At 55.1% G+C, this 26,509-nt stretch overlaps 7 protein-coding genes across 7 annotated transcripts; 4 read left to right on the top strand and 3 right to left on the bottom strand.

Annotated features, from left to right (window-relative positions):
- Positions 1-430: 430 nt before the first annotated feature.
- On the top strand, positions 431-4,042 carry ATEG_04260 (tRNA (guanine26-N2)-dimethyltransferase; the record flags this gene model as incomplete). Its single annotated transcript, XM_001213438.1, has 4 exons — positions 431-650; positions 722-1,505; positions 1,607-1,662; positions 1,716-4,042. The coding sequence occupies 4 exons, from the start codon at positions 431-433 to the stop codon at positions 4,040-4,042; spliced, it is 3,387 nt and encodes a 1,128-aa protein (XP_001213438.1).
- A 224-nt stretch (positions 4,043-4,266) lies between these two features.
- Positions 4,267-9,960, bottom strand: ATEG_04259 (trifunctional fatty acid synthase subunit FAS2; the record flags this gene model as incomplete). Its single annotated transcript, XM_001213437.1, has 3 exons — positions 4,267-4,377; positions 4,430-9,372; positions 9,435-9,960. 3 exons carry the CDS (start codon positions 9,958-9,960, stop codon positions 4,267-4,269), a joined length of 5,580 nt encoding a protein of 1,859 aa, XP_001213437.1.
- A 1,755-nt stretch (positions 9,961-11,715) lies between these two features.
- Positions 11,716-18,050, top strand: ATEG_04258 (tetrafunctional fatty acid synthase subunit FAS1; the record flags this gene model as incomplete). The annotated part of the gene is made up of 2 exons (XM_001213436.1): positions 11,716-17,508; positions 17,568-18,050. 2 exons carry the CDS (start codon positions 11,716-11,718, stop codon positions 18,048-18,050), a joined length of 6,276 nt encoding a protein of 2,091 aa, XP_001213436.1.
- A 549-nt stretch (positions 18,051-18,599) lies between these two features.
- ATEG_04257 (transcription factor IIF subunit TFG1) lies at positions 18,600-20,735 on the bottom strand (the record flags this gene model as incomplete). Its single annotated transcript, XM_001213435.1, has 4 exons — positions 18,600-18,685; positions 18,745-18,976; positions 19,040-19,345; positions 19,395-20,735. 4 exons carry the CDS (start codon positions 20,733-20,735, stop codon positions 18,600-18,602), a joined length of 1,965 nt encoding a protein of 654 aa, XP_001213435.1.
- Positions 20,736-21,305: 570 nt separating this feature from the next.
- ATEG_04256 (uncharacterized protein) lies at positions 21,306-23,053 on the top strand (the record flags this gene model as incomplete). Its single annotated transcript, XM_001213434.1, has 2 exons — positions 21,306-22,917; positions 23,022-23,053. 2 exons carry the CDS (start codon positions 21,306-21,308, stop codon positions 23,051-23,053), a joined length of 1,644 nt encoding a protein of 547 aa, XP_001213434.1.
- Positions 23,054-23,613: 560 nt separating this feature from the next.
- Positions 23,614-24,573, bottom strand: ATEG_04255 (protein HGH1; the record flags this gene model as incomplete). Its single annotated transcript, XM_001213433.1, has 2 exons — positions 23,614-24,420; positions 24,484-24,573. 2 exons carry the CDS (start codon positions 24,571-24,573, stop codon positions 23,614-23,616), a joined length of 897 nt encoding a protein of 298 aa, XP_001213433.1.
- A 665-nt stretch (positions 24,574-25,238) lies between these two features.
- Positions 25,239-26,264, top strand: ATEG_04254 (inositol monophosphatase family protein; the record flags this gene model as incomplete). Its single annotated transcript, XM_001213432.1, has 3 exons — positions 25,239-25,383; positions 25,437-25,518; positions 25,586-26,264. 3 exons carry the CDS (start codon positions 25,239-25,241, stop codon positions 26,262-26,264), a joined length of 906 nt encoding a protein of 301 aa, XP_001213432.1.
- Positions 26,265-26,509: the final 245 nt, after the last annotated feature.

The raw sequence follows: 26,509 nt of genomic DNA, 5'->3' as shown, positions 1-26,509 counted from the left end.
CCGCCAGAATGAGCACAGTGGGAGAATGATTCTGCCTGTCGAAAGACACCGCCTGCCATTCTGAGATCGCGTTCCTCAATGGGAGCTCTCTCATACAGGCGCATCCATCCAATTTCTCTCTTGATACTATGCAAATCACTCATACTCCAGCATCCCATAATATTCCTCCTTGAGTGAGGATTTGTATCTACATGGAATCCATACCAAAGTGCCCATACTCCCATCCACATGCCATGACCAATCACAGGGGCGGGATTATTAGGCGGGATCAGCCAACTTCCAACAAAAGCGCCCATTGCGTCGATGGATTTCTCTCCAGTTCGACTTCTTCGCCGTGACGATGCTAATGATTGTATGACTGTAATATATCCTTTTATTTGATCCTTTTCTTTTTCTTTGTTTGTCAGGTCTCTCAACGAGCTCCGCCACCATGGCGCCTTCACAAAAGCCAGAGGACATCGAGACGCGCTCGGTGATCTCTATGCAGGAATTGGATCCGTCGCCTGTCCAGGATGAGTTCCCGGACATCGAGAGCGGCGAATATGTCCCCAAGCCGCGAGACTCCCAATCGCAGCAACAGGCCACACCTGGTCGCAGCGGGATTTCGATCCGCGGCTTTGGTCTCCGCGGCCACAACTGGGATTCGTGGTGTATGTTTGCCCGGAAAACAGCAAACCCCAATCCTATCTACTTAGACTAACGCTTGCCTGCTTCTATCTAGTGTCTGCGCTCCAAAAATACTCGACATACCCGCCTACATTCTTCTTTGCACTCCATTTCGCCAACACCTCGCTTATCCCCCTCGCAACTCGTTCCGTCGCCGACAGTGAAAACTACTTGCTCCTGACGCGGCCCGTCTACCAGTCTCCGTCTCTCGAGCATGTGGTGCTGACTATTCCCATCCTGGCCCACATCGCGTCGGGCGTCGCCCTGCGGAATATTCGCTCGTCGCGGCGCGCTCGGCTCTACGGCGCGGAGACCCGGTCCCAGCGGTACATGCTGAGCTTCTGGCCTCGCATGAGCTTGCAGGCCCGCCTGGGATATTTTCTCGCCCCCCTGATCGGCACCCACGTCCTGGTGAACCGAGTGACGCCGTTGATCGCAGACGGTGGCAGTTCGGGCGTCGGTCTCGGGTACGTGGCGCACGGGTTCGCGCGGAGCCCCGTGTTTTGGAATATCTACTACCTGCTGTTTGTCGCCGTGGGCGTGTGGCATATCGTTGGCGGTTGGGCTGCCTGGATGGGATGGAGGGTTACGACGGCTCGCAAAGAGCTGCGGAACAAGAAGGGCTCGTTGGAGGGATACCTGGGATATCCTGAGAATGAGCAACGTGCTAAGAAGCAGAAAAAGATGTGGTGGGTGGTGAACGGCATCGCCGCTGTCGGAGCGTCCATCTGGCTTGCTGGAGCGCTGGGCATCATCGGCCGCGCAGGACAGGGCACCGGATGGGAGGCCAGCAGCTGGAATGAAATCTATAGCCATGTGCCCGTCATCGGCGCCTGGTTGTGAGATGCTAACTCTGGGGGGGTATATTTCTGCGACATAATTGTACAATAAGCAACAGCATACATAATAGTTAATAATATGAGAGGATGAACAATTGAAGATTATCAACGTTGGTTGACTACATGGTTACCACCTTAAAGCGAGTATATAAGGCTGGTCCGTGCGTTGAATTTTTTTGGCTTCGGAGGCCGAAGAAAATCCCCGCGCAGCCACCACGTCCGACTACATCCTCGGAGCCGCTCGTCTTCACGAACACACTGGCCCCTTCGAGCCGATGCGCTTGAATCCGTGGCCTCTGTATCGTCTGTTCACAATCCGCGCCATCTCCGGACTCGCGAGACCCACTGCTCGATATCCGCACGTCGACAATTTTCCCCGCGGTCAGTTCCAGCCATCGCCCTTTCGCAGCTGCTCGTCGCAATCCAGAAGAATGGAGGAATCGCCGTCTGCCCCTGTGCCGGAGCAATTGGTCCAGCATGAGGGTAAAGAATACAGAGTCGTCAAAGAAGGTCTTGCGTGCATCCTCAACCCGGCCTCACAGGCTGCGGCCTCGGAGGCGACCAGAAAAGACCTCAAGGAGGACGACGAACTGCAGTCCGTGTTCTACAACCCCATCCAGCAGTTCAACCGGGATCTGAGCGTCCTCGCGGTCCGCGTCCATGGCGAACATGTGCAGGCGTTGAAGAAGCGCAATGCCGAGAGGAAAAAGCGAAGGGCAGCGGAGAAGGGCGCCGCGAAGGGCAAGAAGCGCAAGAGAGATGAGCAGGGAGAGGCTGAGCAGGAATCCAAGGCTGAAGGCGAGGAAGCCAACCACGCGACTAACGGAAACGAGCCAACGCCCGCATCGAATCCCGAGCCCAGCACTCCACCGTCGTTCACGGTTCTCGATGCCTTGTCTGCCACGGGACTGCGTGCGCTCCGCTATGCCTCCGAGATTCCATTCGTCACTCGCGTCGTCGCCAACGACCTTTCTGCTCCGGCGATTGAGTCGATGAAAATGAATATCAGATACAACAAGCTCGAAAAGCTCGTGCAGCCCAACAATGGGGACGCGCGGGCCTACATGTACAACGTCAACCCGTCCGCCTCCCAGGATGGCGGCGTGTACACGGGCAAGTTCGATGTCATCGACCTCGACCCGTACGGCACGGCCTCGCCGTTCATAGACGCGACCCTCAACGCGGTCAAGGACGGCGGCATGCTGTGCGTGACCTGCACCGACGCGGGCGTCTGGGCGTCCAACGGGTATCCCGAGAAGGCCTTTTCGCTGTACGGCGGCGTCCCCATCAAGGGCTCGCATTCGCACGAGGGCGGCCTGCGGCTGATCCTGCACGCGCTCGCCACCTCTGCGGCCAAGTACGGGCTCGCGATCGAGCCCCTCCTGTCCCTGTCGATCGACTTCTACGCCCGCGTGTTCGTCCGCGTCTACCGCTCGCCCGCCGACGTCAAGTTCCTCTCGGGCAAGACCATGCTCGTCTACAACTGCGACGTGGGCTGCGGCGCGTGGACCACGCAACCGCTTACCGCGACCAAGCAGCGCCTCGACAAGCGCGGGAACCCCTTCTACCACTACGGCTTCACCCAAGGCCCGCTCGCAGACAGACACTGCGCGCAATGCGGCACCAAAACGCACATGGCCGGGCCCATGTGGGCGGGTCCCCTCCACAACATCGCCTTCATCCAGCGCATCCTCGACCTCCTCCCCACGCTGGACCGGAGCGTCTACCACACCATCCCGCGCATCGAGGGTATGCTGACCACCGCGCTCGAGGAAGACTTTACCATCGGCGACCCGCTCGAGCGCCCCCAAACCCCCGAGCACCAAGACACCGCCGCCACCGAGAACAACGAATACGCCGCCATCATCCCGCGGCTCGACCCCTCCCTCCGCGAACAACACCCCTTCTACTTCACCCTCAGCGCGCTCTCCAAAGTCCTCAAAACCTCCACCATCCCCTTCGACGCCTTCCGCGGCGCCCTCCGCCGCCTCGGCTACCGCTCCACCCGCAGCCATACGAAGCCCAACACAGTGCGCACCGACGCCCCCTGGGAGGTCATCTGGGAGGTCATGCGCGAATGGGTCCGCCAGAAATCCCCCGTCAAAGAGGGCGCCCTCAAACCCGGCTCCGCGGGCGCCGCCATCATGGCCAGAGCCCGGGACCGCCAGACCGCGCCCCAGCCCGACACGCCGCTGGATCTGCTGCGGAGGGAGATCCTGTCTGCCGTGGACGGCGGGAAGGATGTGGCCGATCTGGTTACGAAGGTTGAGGCGGCTTTGTATCGCTCCGGGTCACGGCAATCGCTGGGTAAAGAACCGGCTGCTGCTGCTGATCGGGCGCCGCAGGACTCGGTCCCTGGGGAAGATGGCCAGCTGGCAAAGGCCAAGTCCGATGGGAACCCGTCGCCGAACGAGTTGGAGATTGTGTTTGATGAGGATCTCGGGCGCGAGACGTTCAAGAGAAAGCGTCTCGTCCGGTATCAGATCAATCCGCGTGCGAACTGGGGGCCTCTGAACCGGGCGTCCGGGAAACGATGATTGTTCGTGATTGTATTCTAGCCAGGCATTTCTTTTTAGTATAAATGTACATGTAAGCATAGATATTTAGCAACTACATGACCACTTCTAAGGCTAGATGTAGGAAGGTGTAACTCACTCAGCATTAGAACTATCTAGAAACATCAAGGGAATAGCATAACCACACAAATATGTATCTACACTGAATGCACATGAACCTCTAATCCACATCTCTCATCAAGACATTAAAACTGGGAAACCGCCACCGCAACAGCCTGGGAATCACTATGGCTAATGCTCACACTGATCTGTTTCACGCCAGCCTTCTTAGCGGCCTCTGCTGCTGCACCGTGGAGCTATACGACGTGTTAGTGAGGTTGACACGCACATTGCAGTGGACGAACTTACGTTGACTTCGGGCGCCCCGGTGGGGCCATTCACGATCTCGATGTCCTTCAAAGGAGCACCGGCGCCTTGGCTGCTGACACCAAGCGACTTGAAGACCGCTTCCTTCGCGCTCCATCGACCGGCAAACGAGGACTGGGGAGAAGCCGCCTTGAGGCAGTACTCCTGCTCACCCGCCGTGAAGTTGCGTTCGAGGAAAGTCTCGTTCTGAATGTTCACAGCGTCAATGTTCTCCACATCGACGCCAACCTTCGAGTTCTCGGCAGCATTGGCCTTGGCAAGAGACTCGACTACCTTCGCGGTGCTATCAACACCCTTGTCGGCGACCTTGGGGGGAACCGAAGGGAACTTGAGCTCGGAGGTCTTCTTGTCGACAGCGACGCGGTAATCGGGGTTGAGGAAGACCTTGCTCTGCTGCTCATCCTCGTACGGAGCCTTGTTCTTGGCAACGAAGATGCTGTTGTTGATCAGGCCGTTGTGGAAGAACCGGTAGGCCTTCTTCTGGCGGGCTTCAACCTTGGCCTTGTAGGTCTGGAACTGAGCATGGTCCAGAGCGGCATACAGATACTTGGGGTGGACACCAATGACCTGAGCACCCTTCTGACCGAAACCGAAGGAAGTGACCGAGAAGGCGTTGATACCGTCGGTTTGGATGCTGCGGCTGGGGTAGACAATGTAATCGAACTTCTCCATGACCTTGTCCACGTTGTCCGCATTCCGGTTACCAGGAACCAGGCCGGACTCCAGGACCTGCAGACAGCCGTTGAACATCCAGGCACCAGCCGCACCCTTGGGGTGACCGGTGAGGTACTTCTGGAAGATACCCAGAAGAGCGTTGCCCTTCTTGCGGCCCAGGTGCTTCATCTGCTGGCAGATGACATCCGACTCGTTCTTGTCATTGGCCACAGTCGAGGTACCGTGGAAAGAAGCGACACCAATATCATCCACAGTAAGACCCCAAGTAGCGAGGGCGCCACGCAGAGGAGCAATGCGAGAGTCCTGCTTCCAGAAGTTGTTGCCGAGGCTGAACTGAGCGTCCTTCTCCTGTCGGATAGCCTCGCGCTCGATGTGCTGAGCGCGCTCCTGGAGGTACTCGGACACGTTCAAAGACTCGTCTTGGGCCTTCATGGCATCCGCCTCCTCCTGGAGATACAACAGCTCGGACTCCTGCCACTCCTTAATCTGCTTCTTACGCAGCTCAAGCTGGCGGCGACGGTACTTGATGTCCAACAAGGGAGAGGGGAACTTGCCGGGGTTCTCACGGGCAGTGGTGAGGACACCTTGACCGGGGGCAGGGACAGAGCGGCCAATCTTGTCAGTAGCGGTGGTGGTCAATGCAATGATACCGTGAATAGGAACACCCATGTCCAAGGCAAGCTGGGCGCTCATGATCAGCTGCATACCACAACCCTGGGACTCCATGAATCCAGCACGGGTGGTGGTGGTGGGCCGGGACATTTCCTGAGGAGTACGTCCATGGGCGAATTCGTCCTCGGCATTGCTGGTGGCCTTCATGTTGGCGAACTCGTATGAACCTTCCTCTTGGAAGTCGTCGAATCCACCGACGAAGCAGACACGAGCCTTGCCCTCAACAATAGTCTCATAACCAATGTCGACGGACTCCACGGCTGTGGCACAAGCTCCCACAGGGGTCTTGATGGGACCGGTAGAAGACAGCAGCAACATGTTGACCCAAGCACTCATTGTGTTGATGAAGGACTCTTGCAAGATGTCCTTCTGCAGCGGCTTGTCGAGATAGCGGTCCTTGTACATACCCCGCAAGGCATGGGTACCTCCAATACCGGAACCAATGCAGTTACCGACCTCGGACAAGTGGACGTACTTGTAGAACTCATAAGGATCGGTGATACCGGCCGAGAGCATGGATTCCGCAGTACAGACAAGAACAAACAGAGTGACAGGGTCGACCTGCTCAATGATGTCGTCAGGGATACCATAGCGCTTGGCGTCCCAGCCGGTGGGAACCTGGCCAGCAACGAGACGGTCGAACTGGAGGGCCTTGGGGATAAGGAGAGTAGCACCCTTCTTCAGGCGAACCGTGTATTCACCGGACTCAGGCAGCTCAAAGATCTCGACCTTCTCGCCGTGTTCCCGCTTGAACTCCTCGGCGGTTTCCTTGGAGGCCTCGAAGGGATCAAGATCCTCCTGAATGACGATCTCCTGAAGCAGCTGTTTCTTCTTGGGGTCGTAGCCCTTGAACAGCTCAGGCTCGATCAGACGGATACCAGAGTGCTCCAGGATGTACTTTTCGTACTTGGGCTTGACATCCTTGTCGTCGACAGGCTCTCCGGTCTTGGCGTCAACCCAGCCAGAGTAAGCCTTTCCTTTCAGGGGACCATTGTGGTGCTTGATAAGACCCATGATCCACGCCATCTCGACACAGCCCTCGAGGGAGAACTTGCCGTACGCTTCCATCTCCCAGCGAGTTCTCGAGTTACCCCAAGGACCGACTTCCGCGAACCCAGTAACAACGACCACCTTGTCCAAGTTGACCATTCCCTTGAGACTCTCGTTGAGAGGCTTAATGTCTTCCTCCCAGTCGGGCAGCTTGGGGAACTCGAACTTGATATTCGCGCGGGGCTCGGCCACAACACGCTTGTAGAGGAATTCGCTGGCCTCACCGTTGACAATCTTGTTCTCGATGGCAGTCTCCTTGATCACAGCCTGGCGAACGTCGCTAGTTTCCATGATGTCGGTCCGGAGCTTAGTCATGAGGCCCTTAAGGTCAGGGATGAACTGAAGACCACCATTGAGATCGGCCCAGACGGGGTCGAGCTGGCAGAGGTTAACGATCTGAGGAGCCATCAGGCCGAGCAAGTTGAACGCCATCTCCTGCTGCGAGAAGGTACGGACACCGAGTTTCTCGACACCTTCCGCAACCATGTTGTTACCGCTCATCAAGCCAGTTCCACGAGTCCAGCCAATGACGGCACCGCAGATGGTGAGGTAGTTGCTCCAGCTCTCCGAGTACCAGCGGTTGAAGAGAGTCTCCAAGGCAAGCTTCGACTCGGAGTAGAGACCGTCGTTGCCGAAGGTGCCGTGGTTGGGAGACAGGGGAAGGATGACCTGGGCCGGCCGGGTCTCAAAGCCATGGCTCTGCTTCTGAGACTTGATCGAGCCCAAGAGACGCAGAAGGTTGGTCAGCATGATGCGATGGGCCAGCTCGGACTTGGAATCGATCGAGTCAATCTCGCGACCATTCTCCGGGATCGCAGCGAACGGCACGACAAAGTCCAGATCCCAGCCCAGACCCTTCTTGGTATCATAGATGTAGTCCACCAGGGCTTGCACATCCTGCTGGCTGCCCTGGTTGAAGGGAACCACGACAAGCTGAGAGCCGCGACCACCGTAGCGAGCATACATGGCCTGGTAGTATTCGGTCACTTCACGCGAGTAACGGCTGGTCGTGACCACCACCTTGGCACCACCGCTGACCAGACCCTGAAGAACTTCGGCACCAATGGACCCAGCACCAGCGCCGGTCATCAGAACATTCTTGCCCTGGAAGGTCAGGCCGGACCGGGCGGCGGACTCCAGAACGTCCAGATAGACTCCAGTCAGCTTCTTGTTGTACTCCCAACCATGCTCCGCCTTCTTCTTGAGATGCAGGAAAGGGATGGTCTCCACCTTGCCCACACGAGGGCTGCCATTGCGACGAACAGCATTGCGACCTGACTTCTTGCCGTTGCCGTTCTCCTGCGGCATGATCTGGTTCTCGTTCATGCTCAGGGCGCGGATGACCTCCTTGTAAAGAGCGTTAAACTGCAGTTGAGAAGACTTGGACAGGCGGTGCTGTCTCTTGATCATCTTGTACACGCTGCGAAGGTCGTTTTGCACCTTGGCGCGGTTGCTATACTCGGAGATCGGGCCACCCTCGGCCATCTGCTTGACGTAGTGCTCCAGCTTGCGGGCACTGGCGCGGGGCACCTCCTTGTAACCGATGCTTCCCCGAGCGTCGACGGTGGTCTGAGGGCCGGTGGGAACAGCGACATCCTTGTACACGGGAGCCACGCCGAGTACCTCGCGGCAGTTTTCGATGAGCTGTTGGCCCAGTTCCTTGGCGAGCTGATACGTTTCACCGCGTTCGGTGGGACAGTTGTCGATGTGGTACTGCATAAATTCGAGGAGGAGCGGGTTGGAGCGGTTCATAATGCGGATGCACTGGCTGACGATCTCACGGTCTACCACCTTCAGGCGGCCGAAGATAATATCATAGTACATGCTCAACGCATCCTGACGAGCCCAGTTCCATGAGGAATCGTACACACGGGCTTTCAGTGGGTCAAAGGCAGGCTCAATTCCGGACGCGTAGAAATCGCCATGCTCGGCTTGCCACAGGTCCAACTGGGCCTGGAGCGCACGCTGGGTCTCTTGGGAGGTAATGAACGCCTTCTGACCCTCCCGGAGGTCCATCTTCAAGTAACGGGCAATAAGCTCGAGTTGCTGCTTGAACAGGGCCCTCTGGTCCTTGGTCAGGGCGTCGATGGCCGCGGGGTCCATCAGCATGCCGCCACCACTGCCGCCCGCGTCTCCGGCGGCGGTGGGAGCAGACAGATTGATTCCTGCATTGGCAGCATACTTGTTGGCAACGTCGTCGAGGTAGGCCTTAGCATCGGGCTCCGAGCCAATTCGAGACGCAGGCTCCATGGTCAATGCGAGCAGGAGCACGCCGTCCTGACGGCCCGATTGCAGACCCCACCGCGTCTCCAGGTATTTGCGTACGGCGGTAATGTTGAAGCCACCGGGCATCTTGGAGGACACCAGACGCGCGATTAGAGACGACGACTGTTTACCCAACTGCCCATTGAAGGTCGCCTGCATGGCGGCACCCAGCTCATCCAGCGGAGTGTCTTCCGGCTTCTCCGGGGTCGAGCCGAATTCCTTGCCCAGATCACCCAGGATTTCATTTTGCAGAGTCGATTTACCTGTTCAACGACCAGAGGCGTAAGCGCGCGCAATTCCAGCGGAGGGGGGCTTTGATACATACCACCAACCAAATCTTTAATGGCTTTGTTCAAGGGAACGTCCGACAGGCCCTTCTTGAGCTTCTGTGCGACGAGAGTACGGAGGACATCGACAGCGCTGACCGGAGCGTCTTCCACCGCGGCGGCGGGACCGGCACTGGGAGGAGCGGGCGCAGCAGCGGCAGCGGGAGCCGCAGCAGCAGCGGGAGCAGCCGGGGCGGGCGTACCGGCGGCGGGGGCGGCTGAGGGTTCCGGCTCTTCTTCAACCGGGTCCACGTCGTAGTAGATTTCTTTCGCATCTTTGTTATAGCAAAGGATCTGACGTTGTACGGAGGTGGCGGCATCATATGCTTCGTATTTGGAGGCGAGCGTCCGTCTCGCCATTCCGCCCAGGGTATCTGCGGGACCGATTTCGACAATGCGCTCGGTGCGCTTCTCTGCAAGGATGACATCTTGCGTTTCAATCCATCTCACGGGAGAGGCGAATTGGTAGGCGAGAAGCTCGACCAGCAGGGTGTGGGCGAGCTCCTGCTCGATTTCGGGACGCATGTTGGAGGAAGGGGATATCGGAGAGGCGAGAAGAAGAGAGAGAGGATAGCGACCAGCAAAAGATCACTTCAAGATTCGACCCAATGACAGATTCGGTTCAATTGAGAGGATGGATGGGAGAATGGCGGGTCGATGAGGCGGGAGGGAGGAGGAGGGGAAGAACAAGTGATTAAAGAAGTAACAGAAGAAAAGGATATAGAACAGAAGACCTAGTCAATCATGAGGATTAGTATTCAAAGGTCTCTGAGAAAGAAATCACCAAACGACCAGGCGTCTGTTTGTGATGACCGCCTTGGGGGAGGGAGAAATTGGAGAGAGAGGGAGAGGGAGAGGAGAGGAAAAAAGATAGGAGGGAAGGTCTCCAACCTTTTTTTTTCGGCGGGTGGGTTCGGTGACAGTATAAGAAACCGGATACGGTACGTACCTCTGGAAAAAGCGCGGAAAAAAGGAAGAAACTCACCCCAGGTTGGGACCACAGCTGGGGGAGAATAATGGAGGGAAATTGATTTGCGCAAGAAAGAGAATGGATGAGAGAGAATGAAGGCGAAGGAGGGCGATTGGGGATTGACGGATGGGAATTTGGTGAGTGTTGGGGTGGACCGGCGGGGACCTTCTGTTGGCTGCATCGGCCGAAGGATCCATCGGATCAGTTGAGCTTACCTGCTTACCAGGTACGAGAATACTACCTAGTAGTAGAGGTAGCTATGGTAGTACTCTGCTATAGTAGTCACTATAGTAATTACTATCTTAGGATGATATACAAAAGTCCATTGAATACAATATTCTCATCCATAAGTACAATTGAAGAGACTGGCAGTCACCAGGTCTAGATCTACTACTACTCAGAAAATTCATACAGTCGTCCTGCAAATTTCGGTCCACTGATAACCACGGATGACTGTGCTGGGGAATACTAATCAATATTGTCTGCCCGTCTACTCCAGCCATCAACCTTTATGCACAACCCCGTATAGGTACAGATAACTCAAGCATCATGCCATAATCAGAATACTACTGATACTAGCTGTACGACTAGACCTTCTAACTAATCGTAAATCCAGCGATCATCAGCATTTAGTTTCGGCTTGCCGGCCAGATGGCTGACTAACGCCCAACCGTTTTGGACCTTTGGGGAGCCCACCTTACCCGATCGGGATGCGGCCCATTCAACCATCGGCCGCTTTTCTTCTCCGCCCGGCCGGTTGGCTCTGCTTCATCCATCTGGATAGTCACGGCCGCTGCTATCTCTCTCTTTTTCTCTCTTTTCCTCTCCTCGTCGCTCGTGGGTTTGGGATTCTTCTTCTCGGTCGTCTTCCCCCCTCTTTCTTCTAGATCAATTCCTCCTGCGTCTGGAGTGTCAATTGATTCTTCCTTTCTCTCTCCTCTCCGCCATCCTCCCCCCCACCTACACCTCCCATCCCTCTCCTCCGCTCACGACCCATTGTCTCTTCCATTCATGCTGTAATCATATTTCCTCCCCTTATCTTTTTGTTTCTCTCTTCTGCTTCAATTTTCAGCGGGGTGGTGGACCAGCTGAATCTTTTCTTGTGAGCCACACTTAATCTAGAACGGCTCCTAGCAAATAGGTACGTCGGCCCCAAAAAAAAATTCTCTTCAAAACGAGACTGTTGGACACCGCGATGCCAAACAATCCTCATGATCTCCCTCGCATTATAAGATCGATCGTTCAATGGCTAATCATCCTCCACAGTCATTACTTTTATTCCTTTCCTCCCGTTGGAAAACTTCCACACGATGTACGGCACATCGACCGCCCCTCAGACGGGCATTAATACCCCTCGCTCCTCTCAATCCTTACGCCCTCTGATTCTCTCGCACGGCTCCCTGGAATTCTCCTTCCTCGTCCCGACCTCCATCCATTTCCATGCATCGCAACTGAAGGACACTTTCACCGCCTCCCTCCCCCAACCAACAGATGAGCTGGCTCAAGATGAGGAACCGTCGTCCGTCGCCGAGCTGGTCGCTCGCTACATCGGCCATGTCGCTCATGAGGTGGAAGAAGGTGAGGATGATGCGCAGGGCACTTATCTGGAGGTCTTGAAGCTGGCCTTGAACGAGTTCGAACGCGCCTTCATGCGTGGGAATGATGTTCATGCCGTCGCTGCCAGCCTGCCCGGCATCACCTCGAAAAAGGTTCTTGTCGTCCAGGCCTACTATGCCGGTCGTGCCGCCGCCGGACGGCCCACCAAGCCCTACGACTCGGCTCTGTTCCGCGCCGCAGCCGACGAGAAGGCCAGCATCTACTCCGTCTTCGGCGGTCAGGGGAACATTGAAGAATACTTTGATGAACTGCGTGAGGTCTACACCACCTACCCGTCCTTCGTGGAAGACCTGATCACTTCCTCCGCGGAGCTGCTGCTCTCCCTCTCTCGCGAGCCCGAGGCCAACAAGCTTTACCCCAAGGGTCTGGACATCATCCAGTGGCTCCACGACCGCGACTCCCAGCCGGACACGGACTACCTCGTCTCCGCTCCCGTGAGTTTGCCCTTGATTGGGTTGGTGCAACTCGCCCACTTCGTCGTCACCTGCAAGGTGCTGGGCAAAGAACCCGGTGACATTCTGTCCCGCTTTAATGGAACGACGGGTCACTCTCAGGGTGTCGTCACGGCCGCCGCGATCGCCTCCGCCACCAGCTGGGAGAGCTTCCACAAGGCCGCCAAGAACGCCCTGACCATGCTCTTCTGGATTGGTCTCCGCAGTCAGCAAGCCTATCCCCGGACCTCCATTGCCCCCTCGGTGCTGCAGGACTCCATTGAAAATGGCGAAGGCACCCCGACCCCCATGTTGTCCATTCGGGATCTCCCCCGTGCCGCGGTTCAGGAGCACATCGACATGACGAATCAGCATCTCCCGGAGGACCGTCACATTGCCATTTCCCTGGTCAACAGTGCGCGGAACTTCGTTGTCACGGGTCCTCCCCTCTCCCTGTACGGTCTCAACCTGCGTCTGCGCAAGGTCAAGGCCCCGACCGGCTTGGACCAGAACCGCGTTCCTTACACCCAGCGCAAAGTTCGCTTCGTCAACCGTTTCCTCCCCATCACCGCCCCCTTCCACAGCCAGTACCTGTACTCCGCCTATGATCGCATTCTGGAGGATCTGGAGGATGTCGAAATCGCCGGCAAGTCCCTTGTGATTCCCGTGTATGGCACTCAGTCCGGTGAAGATCTGAGAGCCATGGGCGATGCGAACATTGTCCCGGCCCTGGTGCGCATGATCACCCATGATGCTGTCAACTGGGAGCAGGCGACCGTCTTCCCCAGCGCCACGCATATCCTGGACTTTGGTCCCGGTGGTATCTCCGGCTTGGGTGTTCTGACGAACCGCAACAAGGACGGTACGGGTGTTCGAGTTGTCCTCGCGGGTGCCATGGATGGTACCAATGCTGAGGTGGGCTACAAGCCGGAGCTGTTTGACCGTGATGAGCACGCTGTGAAGTACGCCATCGATTGGGTGAAGGAGTTCGGCCCCCGTCTGGTGAAGAACGCGACTGGTCAGACTTTCGTCGACACCAAGATGAGCCGCCTTTTGGGTATCCCTCCCGTCATGGTTGCCGGTATGACTCCCACCACCGTTCCTTGGGACTTTGTCGCCGCAACCATGAACGCCGGCTTCCACATCGAACTGGCGGGTGGTGGTTATTACAACGCCAAGACGATGACCGAGGCCATCACCAAGATTGAAAAGCAGATCCCGCCTGGGCGTGGAATTACCGTTAATCTGATCTACGTCAACCCCCGTGCGATGGCCTGGCAGATCCCGCTGATCGGCAAGCTGCGGGCCGATGGCGTCCCGATTGAGGGTCTGACGATCGGCGCCGGTGTTCCGTCCATTGAGGTCGCGAACGAGTACATTGAGACCCTGGGCATCAAGCACATCGCCTTCAAGCCGGGTTCCGTGGATGCCATTCAGCAGGTCATCAACATTGCGAAGGCCAACCCTAAGTTCCCCGTCATCCTGCAATGGACTGGTGGCCGTGGTGGTGGCCATCACTCGTTTGAAGACTTCCACCAGCCTATTCTCCAGATGTACAGCCGCATTCGCCGCTATGACAACATCGTTCTCGTCGCCGGTAGTGGCTTTGGTGGCTCGGAGGACACCTACCCGTATCTGTCGGGAACTTGGTCCTCTCGTTTCGGCTACCCTCCCATGCCTTTCGATGGCTGTCTGTTCGGAAGTCGCATGATGATTGCCAAGGAAGCCCACACGTCCAAGAACGCCAAGAAGGCCATCGCTGATGCACCGGGTCTGGACGACCAGGACTGGGAGAAGACCTATAAGGGCGCCGCCGGCGGTGTGGTCACCGTGCTTTCGGAAATGGGCGAGCCCATCCACAAATTGGCCACCCGAGGTGTGCTTTTCTGGCATGAGATGGACCAGAAGATCTTCAAGCTTGACAAGGCCAAGCGTGTACCCGAGCTAAAGAAGCAGCGTGACTACATCATCAAGAAGCTGAATGACGATTTCCAGAAGGTCTGGTTCGGCCGCAATGCCGCCGGCGAGACGGTCGACCTTGAGGACATGACTTACACTGAGGTCGTGCACCGCATGGTGGATCTCATGTACGTGAAGCATGAATCTCGCTGGATCGACGATTCCCTGAAGAAGTTGACCGGTGACTTCATTCGTCGTGTCGAGGAGCGTTTCACTGCCGGTGAAGCCCGTCCGTCTCTGCTACAGAACTACTCGGAACTGGATACGCCTTACCCTGCCATCGATAACATCCTGGCTGCCTACCCTGAAGCCGCGACTCAGTTGATCAACGCGCAGGATGTCCAGCACTTCCTCCTGCTCTGTCAGCGCCGCGGACAGAAGCCAGTTCCCTTCGTTCCCTCTCTGGATGAGAACTTTGAGTACTGGTTCAAGAAGGACTCTCTCTGGCAGAGCGAAGATCTCGAGGCAGTAGTCGGCCAGGACGTTGGCAGAACTTGTATTTTGCAAGGCCCGATGGCTGCCAAGTTCTCCAACGTCATTGATGAGCCTGTCTACGATATTCTGAACGGTATCCATCAGGGTCATATCAAGAGCCTCATCAAGGATGTGTACAATGGCGATGAATCGCGCGTTCCCATCATTGAATACTTCGGTGGTCATCTCACTGAGGCTGTCGAGGAGCCCGATGTTGACGGACTTACCATTTCCGAGGATGGCAACAAGATCAGCTACCGCCTGTCCTCCACTCCTTCCGCCAACCTCCCTGACCTCAACCGCTGGCTGCATCTCCTTGCTGGCACGTCCTACTCCTGGAGACACGCCATCTTCATGGCGGATGTGTATGTGCAAGGCCATCGTTTCCAGACGAATCCGATGAAGCGCATTGTTGCTCCGACCCCGGGCATGTATGTCGAGGTTGTCAACCCCAACGACCCCTCCAAGACCATCATCAGCGTCCGGGAGCCCTACCAGTCTGGAAAGCTTGTGAAGACTGTCGAGGTGAAGATGCACGAGAACAATCAGATCGGCATCACTCTGTTCGAGGGCAGAACCGCTGAAGGTGGCGTTGTTCCCCTCACCTTCCTGTTTACCTACCATCCTGAGGCGGGATACGCCCCTATCCGGGAAGTGATGGACAGCCGCAATGATCGCATCAAGGAGTTCTACTACCGCATTTGGTTCGGCAACAAGGATGTCCCCTTCGACACCCCGACCACCGCCACCTTCGACGGCGGTCGTGAAACGATCACCTCCCAGGCTGTTGCCGACTTCGTTCACGCGGTCGGCAACACGGGCGAGGCTTTCGTCGACCGTCCTGGCAAGGAGGTCTTTGCTCCCATGGACTTCGCCATTGTTGCTGGATGGAAGGCTATCACCAAGCCCATCTTCCCGCGTACGATCGACGGAGACTTGCTTAAGCTGGTTCATCTGTCCAACGGATTCAAGATGGTCCCTGGAGCCCAGCCCCTGAAGGTCGGTGATGTTCTGGACACTACCGCTCAGATCAACGCCGTCATCAACCAGGAATCCGGTAAGATGGTCGAGGTCTGCGGCACCATTCGCCGGGATGGCAAGCCCATCATGCATGTGACGAGTCAGTTCCTGTACCGGGGTGCCTATGTCGACTTCGAGAATACCTTCCAGCGGAAGGACGAGGTCCCCATGCAAGTTCACCTCACCTCGAGCCGTGATGTGGCGATCCTGCGGTCGAAGGAGTGGTTCCGCATGGACGAGCCCGAAGTTGAACTCTTGGGCCAGACCTTGACTTTCCGCCTTCAGAGTCTGATCCGGTTCAAGAACAAGTCTGTTTTCAGCCACGTTCAAACTGTCGGCCAGGTCCTTCTTGAACTTCCTACCAAGGAGGTCATCCAGGTTGCCTCCGTCGACTACGAGGCTGGCGCTTCCCACGGCAATCCCGTGATCGACTATCTGGAGCGCAACGGTACCTCCATTGAACAGCCGGTTTACTTCGAGAACCCCATCCCGCTCAGCGGAAAGACGCCCTTGACTCTCCGCGCCCCTGCATCTAATGAGACATATGCCCGCGTCTCCGGCGACTACAACCCCATCCACGTCTCGCGTGTCTTCTCCAGCTATGCCAACCTGCCGGGAACCATCACCCACGGCATGTACAGCAGCGCTGCTGTTCGCAGCTACGTCGAGACCTGGGCGGCTGAAAACAACATTGGTCGCGTGCGTGGCTTCCATGTTTCGCTCGTGGGCATGGTTCTCCCTAATGACATGATCACTGTCAAGTTGCAGCACGTCGGTATGATTGCGGGTCGCAAGATCATCAAGGTCGAAGCCAGCAACCAGGATACTGAAGACAAGGTGCTCCTTGGTGAAGCCGAAGTCGAGCAGCCCGCGACTTCTTACGTGTTCACTGGACAGGGTTCTCAGGAGCAGGGTATGGGAATGGAGCTGTACAACAACAGCCCTGTTGCGCGCGAAGTCTGGGATCGGGCCGACCGCCACTTCATCGAGAACTACGGTCTCTCGATCATTGACATCGTGAAGAACAACCCCAAGGAACTGACTGTCTACTTTGGCGGTCCCCGCGGAAAGGCCATCCGTCAGAACTACATGTCCATGACTTTCGAGACTGTGAATGCCGATGGAACCATCAAGTCTGAGAAGATCTTCAAGGAGATCGATGAGAGCACGAGCTCTTACACCTACCGCTCTCCCTCTGGTCTCCTGTCTGCTACCCAGTTCACGCAGCCTGCCCTGACCCTCATGGAGAAGGCCTCCTTTGAAGACATGCGCTCCAAGGGCCTTGTCCAAAGGGACAGCAGCTTCGCCGGTCATTCCCTTGGTGAATACTCCGCCCTTGCTGCTCTCGCCGACGTGATGCCTATCGAGAGCTTGGTCTCCGTTGTCTTCTACCGTGGTTTAACTATGCAGGTTGCTGTGGAGCGTGACGAGCAGGGTCGCTCCAACTACTCCATGTGCGCTGTGAACCCCAGCCGCATTTCCAAGACCTTCAACGAACAAGGTCTGCAGTATGTTGTCGAGAACATCTCGGAACAGACTGGTTGGCTCTTGGAAATTGTCAACTACAACGTTGCGAACATGCAATACGTCGCTGCTGGTGATGTAAGTTTCAATTCTCTTTCCATGACAGTATAGGACATTCAGCTAACCTCTCCGTCCAGCTTCGCGCACTTGACTGCCTCACCAACTTGCTGAACTACCTCAAGGCACAGAACATCGACATTCCCGCTCTCATGCAGAGCATGTCTCTGGAGGATGTCAAGGCCCACCTTGTCAAGATCATCCAGGAGTGTGTCAAGCAGACCGAATCGAAGCCCAAGCCTATTGTGCTTGAGCGAGGCTTCGCCACCATTCCTCTCCGAGGAATTGACGTGCCTTTCCACAGTACTTTCCTGCGTTCTGGCGTGAAGCCCTTCCGTTCCTTCTTGCTGAAGAAGATCAACAAGACCACCATTGATCCCAGCAAGTTGGTCGGCAAGTACATTCCCAACGTCACCGCTCGTCCATTCGAGATCACGAAGGAGTACTTCGAAGATGTGTACAGACTCACGAACTCTCCCCGCATTGCCCATATCCTGGCGAACTGGGATAAGTACGAGGAGGGTACCGAGAGCGTCTCCCGCAGTACTGGTGCGACTGCTTAAACTGCAAAAGTCTGTGGTTGCGCTTCTATCATGGCTTTCTGTTGTTCAGCGGCTTTCTATCAACGCTAGTGGTGTTAGATGTTCTTCTGATCGATCCTGTTGTATTTCTTTGTTAATGTGTTGATGGGATATGTTATACCTGCAGAATATATGTTTAGAAGGATTTTAATGACAAGATTTCATTTTCATCTTGGCCCCTGATCAGTAGTCGCAAATAGGATTAACATAGCTAGCAAAGATGGACTGCAGTCTGTTATTTCCTACGAAAGCTTGTAGCACATGGCAGGCCACGTAGTAACGTAACATGTGTGTTTAAACTACCATAATATATCGAGATGATTGGAAATTGTACTTCTGATTATAGTTACACTGCGTCACCTGTAATCACCGCGAGATCATGCTATATTTGATCAACTGTCCTTCAACACACCTGGTCTCAGCAACCGATCCTCCTTTCCATAAACCCCGACGTCTTTAACGATGGCAATGAATCGGCGATGGTTCTCTTTAGATTTGCCAATGCGAGAATGGAAAATCTTGAGCAGATCACTACTTCCAATTCCAGATTGAGGAATGGCAGCATGAATCTCGGCAGGGGTAGGGAAGTCTTCGTCTCCCGGGGTAGAGACACGAGTCTGGCCTGTACGATTGTTAGTATTACGAATTTCGTCCTTGTTGCTGGAATTGAACGGACCTCTCATCGACTCCGGGCTACTGGCACGGCTTCCCGAGAAACTCCTGCTAGCCAAGGGGGTTGGGCTGCCGGCCCTAGAGCCCTGTGGCGTTCCGCTACGGGAGACCCCTGGAGGGTTCAGCTTCAGCTTCTTTGCCTTGCCACTTTCGCTCATCTCTGCGCCAGACCCTGCGCCTCCGTCCACATCAGAGCCGGCACCAGCGGGTAGGTTGCGCACACGTTTCTTGCCAGCCTATGTTTAGTCAACATCGTACCTAAGAATGGCGATCAGCCAGCCCATGAGGCTAATACTTACGGGAGCGGATGGTCCTGCTGCAGGGGACATGGGACGGGAGCTCGGCTGAGTCGCCGGCTGGGACGAAATATGTTTACTCTTGCGTTTCCGCGAAGTGTCGGTGCCACTAGCATCCGAAGCATTCGGAGAGCCCAATCGCTTCCGAGATACGGCGGTAGTGCCTTTCTTCAGAGCGTCGGTATGCTTTGCCCGGCCGGAAGGCGTGATGTTGCCCTTCGAAGAAGATGCCGACTCCTTTTGTTTCTTCTCTTCTTCGGCCTTTCTTTCCTCCTCGCGAAGCCTCTCAGCTTCGCTCTCGTCGGTGCTCTAGATGAAGATTAGCAATGTTGACTGAGAATTGGCCAGCGCAAAATACCTCTTCGTCCGTGTAAGGGTTAGCATCGGAGCCGCTACTGTAGTCGTAGTTCTTCTCTCTCCTTTTCAGCGCTTTCCGTACACTTTTTCCAAGTACTCGGCGGGCCTCCTTTTCCTTCTTCTCTCTTAACTCTTCCTCCTCGTACTCCTTTTCGTCTTTCAAATCAAAGACATTGGCCTTCAGCTGGTCTTGCTTGATTCTCTTCTCGGCGGCCTTGGTTTCTTCGTCGTCGTTGAACAGATCGTCATGTTCTTCATCGTCAGCAAACCTATCTTCCTCAAAGTCCATTTCATCAGCTTCCAGCCCGTCGGCCGCGGGGGTGCCCTGCTTCCCAGCGTACACCTTCCGCTGCTTGGCGAACTGCTCCAATTCTTTCCGCTGGGCCATTTCTTGCTGCTTTTCCATGAACCACCTAGGATCCTTGACTCTTTTCGCCATGAACTTCTCGGCCTCTTCGATGGTGAGCGCTTTGAACTGGTTCTTGGCGTTGAACCTATACCACTTCTCGACCGGAATCATCCTCATCTTCCCTGTGTTCTCGAGGACAAAGACTGCGTGTGTCTCTGACAAAGCCGCTTCGTAGTTCCCAACCCAGATATTCTTGTTGTCGAAATCTTCCAAGTGCCATGGCAAGGCTTCTTCGTATTTGATGCGGGTCCTGGCGATCTCTTCCGGCGTCATTTCGGTCTTGGAGACTTGCTGGGTTTTCTGTTTGGGCGCGTTGGATCGTTTCTGAGTCTGTCCCATGGCGGGAGCTATTTGAGCTAGGTTCTCTTCACGCTCTTTCTCCCGCGCTGCCTTTCTTGCCTCCAACTCCTCGCGCTCGGCTTCGTCCAGCTGGTGGTTGGATTCAAAGGATGATTTGCCCTGGCCCCTCTCGGCATTCATCTCGTGGGGTCGCGCGCGGGGATCACGACGTTGTAGCCGGACGGGTCTAGTAAACTGGGATTCATCGCGAGGGTCGACATTCTTCTTTGACGCGAATCGTGCGATGTGATGTTTGAGGCCTTCGCGCAGAGCTCGTTTCGTAGTCACCAGCGGATAGTCCACGTACGTTTCCGATAGCAAGGGACCACTGAACCCGTTCGCGCCAAATTTGTTCTCGGATGGGGGCAAGATACCTCGTTCGGGTCGAGATGTTGGAGGCGCCACCGGGCGCGACGGGGCGGGTTTGGCGACCGAGGCGGTTCCAGGCGCCGTAGAACCCGGCGGTCTCGCGACGGGCTTTCGTTTCGGACGGACAAGGGGGTCCGCTGCTCGAGGGCGGCGAATTCTCATGGGAGGAGCTCCATTTGGAGCCGTAGGGGTGCGCGAGGCCGGATCGTTCGAAGGAGTGGTCATGGTCTTCTCCGTTCAACCCCGTGAGAGTTGCGACCGGCAGTGGGGGTTAGGGGTGGAAAGGAGCCAATTTCATCAAGCAGAAGTTTGTATTGGGATGATGGTGATGGTACGATGGTAGGTTCGGAGACAGAGAGAGTGAGATGAGAGGAAGAAAGAGTTGGTGTTGCTTTATTTGGGGTTGAACATCTGATGTAACAAGTTGAGGGCTCGTCGGGTGGCATTGCTGACTCAGCATCCTCTTCACCACTCACGACGTTCGCTACAATTGAGGTCGACAACAGAATGTCAATGCATTATCTAGCTGATATTAATGTTGGAAGGTTTACTAGGTGCATTGTGGCTTGTGTATTGCTTTTTCGGATGTTTGGTGGTGTTTTTTGTCCCCTCCTGCTTTCCTGTTTCGAGTGAGAAGAAATATGCCTAGATATATAATTTCCCACATCCAGGGTTCCATCTTTCTTCAACCCTTTCACAGAAGTGAGAGCAAGTTTCCCTCCAATATAGCCTCCCTCACTAGCGCTGGCTCAGTTCTTCCAACATATCCTGATCAGCTTCCCCGAGATAGCCATTATGGGGTACCAACCAGGCTATTCCGGTCCATCCAAGACATGGAGCCATGCGCCTGTTCCCATGGCCAACGAGCAAACAGAACCTGGTCTACCATCCCTCACACCTGGTAGCCTGGACTCTACGACGTCTGTATTACTCACCCAGCACCGAATAATGACTGAAAGTCATAATCGCAGAGTCAATGGTCTTTTAGAGGCCCCAAGAGTATCCTATCAGTCAGGCCCAACTGGGAAAGCGAACTCTGCGACAGGGTCGTCTCACGCACACCACAACATGCATGTCCCAGTCACAGAGCCCATGGCGCGCGCAGCTCACCCATCACTGCAAATAGAACCACACAGGAACCTACGAGGCCCAGCGGGTCCAGGGTACTCATACACACATGCCCCCAAGACGCGGTTTGGAAACCAGCAGTCTAATCCTGCTCGACGGAAACAAATCCAGACAAACTACATGGATTGTTTGGCTGCGCGAATTCCACTACATGGGCCTCTTGATGACAGGTCGAAGGACAAGAAGACACTGCAAGCTCTATTGGCAAGGATTTCGCGGGAAGCCGTCAAACAGCACGCGAGGGATCACGGCCTTGAAATTCCCGACGAAGCTGTTAGTCTTCAGTGCTTTGGTAGCTCGCGCAATGGGTTCTCACTCCCCGGAGCAGATCTTGACCTCCTGTTCAGCATGCATATGGATCCGACTATTGCGAAACTAGAGGCGGAATGCCCGCGCATATTGCAAGACGCATTCGAGCTTGCAGGGTTCCACTCAAGTCTGATAACCAAAGCGAGGGTTCCAATCATCAAGATATGTGGGGTCACCACACAACTCCTGCACTCGCTAAAAAGCAAGATCCAAAAAGAAGACCCAAGTCTGGGATGTGCGAACTCAGCAGTCGATCAAGACCCATACTCAGGTCCACATTCCCCCGCTCAGTTCGCTTCAGACCACGACCTTGCAATTCCTGGAGCCATGCAATGCGACATCAACTTCTCCGGGCATCTGGCGCTGTATAATACTGAATTGCTCCGCAGCTACGCACTCTGTGACGAAAGAGTGCGTGCGGTGGGCATTTTCGTTAAGATGTGGGCCAAGGCTCGCAAGATCAATACCCCTTACCATGGAACTCTGTGCTCATACGGCTATATCTTGATGGTCATACATTATCTCATGAACATTGTATACCCGCCCTTAGTTCCTAACCTCCAGCTGATGTATCATTCGTCAGAGCGCAGGGACACCACGTCTATCAACCAACATGGTCTGGGTTTCTTCAGTAACGAGGCAAAGCTGAAAGGGAAGGCTTGGATTGATCCCAGATACGTCAACCAGCAATCCATTGGAGAGTTACTGCGCGGTTTCTTTGCATACTACGGGAGCCGCGGTACATACGCGCCCCGAGGCGGCTTCGACTGGGTCCGCGATGTCATCTCAATCCGCACGCTCGGAGGGCTTCTGTCCAAGGACGAAAAGGGATGGACAGCGGCCCAAACCGATGAAAGCGGACATCGACTGAGGTTTCTCTTGGGAGTTGAGGATCCTTTTGAGCATCATCATAACGTTGGGAGGACCGTGACTCTAAACGGCGTCAAAAAGATAAGAGCCGAGTTTCAACGTGCGCAAAGGATCATCAATCGGATCCAGGAGATTCCCGGAGCTGGTTGGGAGTGGCGCAATGATGGTGGAAGTATAGGAGAGGACTTTCTTGCTGAGGCCCAGGAGAGAAGCCCCAATGTGCAGCGACTCCCTGAGAATCGTGATGACGATGGCAAAGCAACAGAACTTGCACCTGAGCCTACCACCGACACCCCGGTTGGAGGCTCAGAGATAGACCAAGATTGTGGCTTGTCGCAAGGCCTGGGACAATTACATTTGTCTACTGATCCATGAGGGCTTCTAAGGCTAAGTCACGCAACGAGGAGAAAACGCTACAATTTTTGAGGACTGTGCTTCCTTTCGTCCATGCCTGATTCATGTTTCAGCAATTGAACCCAAGCTCACTTCTTAGGACGGCCTAGATAATTTGGTTCCTCCAGTCACTTTCACTCTTCTTCTGCTTCTCTTTCTTTTTTAACCCAAAAAGTTGTTGGATTTGATCGTGTGATCGATCGTTTCTCTTCAAGCCCATGTATCACTAAAGGATAAAGCCATTTATACACATGGCGAACCTTAGCTAATTAACCAAAGGAACACATTTACATGGACAGTAGTCTTTCCTTCTATTATGGCTAGATTGAGCAATGTTTCGTATGTATAAGCACGGAGACGTCTTCCGTTGCATATCCAAAGTCTAAACAACAAGACAAACCCCCTAGAACAGCTCCACAACCTTCTGGTCATCATCTTGCGCTTGCTGTTCACTGGGGACACCTTCCAGCTGAGGCATGGGCTTTCCCTCGCCCTCCTCGTCACGCATCAAGACTTGAACCAGCCGATCGCACGCTTCGCGAACCTCTTCACTATCCACATGGAGATGGCATTCTCGAACGATCGGGTAGACTTTCACGGCTCTCATTTTGTCGCGACCTTCCCGTGTCGTCGTCAGCAAGAGCAACGTTTCAAGATGTGTTACAATGATGTTGTGATCGCTATCTCTCTTCTTGTCCGGAGGCAGCATTTGGAGATCGGGCAGCATATCCATGGTCTCCTCCACATCAAACTCCTCCGGGCCCATGATGGGAAGCAATATATACGGGAGAAGGTTTGCATCGTCCTCGGAGAAGAGAGTAGGATGGAACGGGACATCAAACGCGACGTTCTTGATAGTTGACGCAACGCCCCTCCGACGGATATCGCTCTTGTGCTCGGTGAAGACAGTGAGCTTCGTCACCGGGACGACCCCGTCGTACTCCTGCCTCGTCGTGAAGTACGCCCGGCCTTCTTCAGACTTGGAGATGTCGGCGAAAATGTAGGAGAGATAGTCGTAGTTGGCGTGTTTGTTGAGGCCGCCTTCGGCGCCTTTCACGAAACAGTCCATCAGTTGGTCAATGGCGTTCGCGGAGGTCGACACGGCCTCGGGGATTCTCCGTTTCAAGTTCAGGATCCGGGTCATGTTGTCCGACTTGACCATGTTGGCCAGCAGCATCGCGACATCGTCTGCATTGGGTTCCTTGACGTTCTATCATGGCGACACATCAGTCAGCCTTCGTACCGATATCATACTTGCTCCTCTGACACGTACCGTCAGTTTTATGAGAAGGGTTTCAACGAAAGCGTCATCCTCCGCGAGATTCGCCAGCACCTCCTCATCGGCCGACAGATTGATGAGCATTGTGAGGGCATTCTTCGCAATTGGCTACACAAAACCACCGCAATGGCAAGTTCGTCAGCGACTGGATGGCGCGCTTGAGTCCGGTGAGGTCCTGGTACTGACTGTGTAGTCTCGTGCCAATAGCTTCAAGTCTCGCACGGGCAATAGTTGATGTCGCTTGAAGAGTTCGGGCTGGGCCGTTGAGAATCCGACCAGGTTTTCGCATGCTGGGATATGTCAGGCGACTGGGACTTTGAAGCGCGCTGAGAGCGATGTTACCGATTTGTCTGATCTGGGTGTTTCCATGGTGGAGGAACTCGACCAGCTATAGAGCACACAGACTGGTCAGTATCCATGCGACTTGCGCACGATAGACGGTTGTCTCACCTCTTCCAGTTCGGTGGGCATGGTTGCGGTGCGATAGCGAGCGTGAACCGAGCCAAAGGGTTTGTAAAGGAGCGTATGAGCGTAAAATCGCCTGTCTGGAGGAGGAGCTCGATATGATGAGGGTATTCCGAATGTTGGTGCTGGGACACTTTTTTTCCGACAATCTTTTTTTTTATGTAAGGTGGGGTTCCGTTGTTCTCCAACGTCACCGGCGCGGGGTCAACGGTACGGAGTATGCTCAGTTTTCCGTTCAGCAACTTACATTCCCACGCAACGAAGCAAGATTGGCACCTTCAGATATGGCGACAGGATTGCTGAACCAGGGCGGCTACTCGCCCAATCTGAACGAGATCCACGACACTCTGATTGAAATCGCGTACAAGGCCGGAGACATCATCAACGGCGCCCTCCCCACCACCGGAGCGACAGGGTCCAAGAAGAACAGTAAGTGATCTTCTCAGTAAACACGAGCACTGTTACTGATACTTGTAATTTAGGCGCGGACCTCGTCACCGAGTATGACCGGGCTGTTGAAGAAATGGTCTCGAGCGCATTGAAAGAGAAATATCCAACGTATCAGTACGTCCGACGGACCCCCTTCTTCGCCTCGCGCAGTCCGTATGCAATATACTCACCATGCGCACAGGTTCCACGGAGAAGAGAGCTACGACCCATCTCGCCCGCTGACCGACGACCCAACCTTCATCATTGATCCGATCGACGGCACCGTCAATTTCGTGCACGCATTTCCCCACGCCTGCATCTCTCTCGGTTTCGCCATCAAACGCACCCCAGTCGTGGGTGTCGTGTTCAACCCCTCCAGCGGCACACTGTATTCCGCCATCCGTGGCCAAGGCGCCTTTCGGAACCGCACACAACGCCTCCCACTGAAAGGCAGCGATATCGAGCCGTTGAGCGGGCTACAGAATGCCCTGGTCAGTATCGAATGGGGCTCGGATAGGAAGGGCCGGAACTGGGAAACAAAGGTGCGGACGTTCGAGAAACTCGGCCAGGATAAAGAGAGCGGCGGGGCCATGGTCCGTTCGATGCGCAGCCTCGGCTCTGCGGCGCTCAACCTTTGCGGCGTTGCGGAAGGTACCCTTGACCTGTACTGGGAGGGAGGCTGCTGGGCCTGGGATGTGTGTGCTGGCTGGGTGATCCTGACCGAGGCTGGTGGTGTCATCGTCGATGGTAACCCAGGAGGTTGGGAGCCCGCCGTGGATGGAAGGGTGTATCTTGCAGTTAGAGCATCCCCAGGCAATGCCGGCCAGAAGGAAATCATCGAAGAATTCTGGGGATATGTTCAAGGACGGTTGGAATATTAAAGGGGGTCTGGTCAAGGAATTATAGACTAGTCTAAAATTATTGAACATGAATGTCTTATATGTACATATACATCTGAAAGGCCAGCCTCATAGGCATCGTAGATCCACCGTTGAGGACAAGTCGAGCAATAACCAAACTCGAAGCAGGCTCTTGAAGTCCAGCTTGGACTAGTGGAGACTTCACGGTATTTCCCTGACATTATATACCAATCCGCCTTGTTCTAAATTGCTCAAGGACTACCTGA

This window comes from Aspergillus terreus, genomic scaffold (genome assembly GCF_000149615.1).
Source record: "Aspergillus terreus NIH2624 scaffold_6 genomic scaffold, whole genome shotgun sequence".
Classification (NCBI taxonomy): domain Eukaryota; kingdom Fungi; phylum Ascomycota; class Eurotiomycetes; order Eurotiales; family Aspergillaceae; genus Aspergillus; species Aspergillus terreus.
The sequence above is the reverse complement of the archived record's forward strand: the minus strand, read 5'-3'. Positions and strand labels throughout refer to the sequence as shown.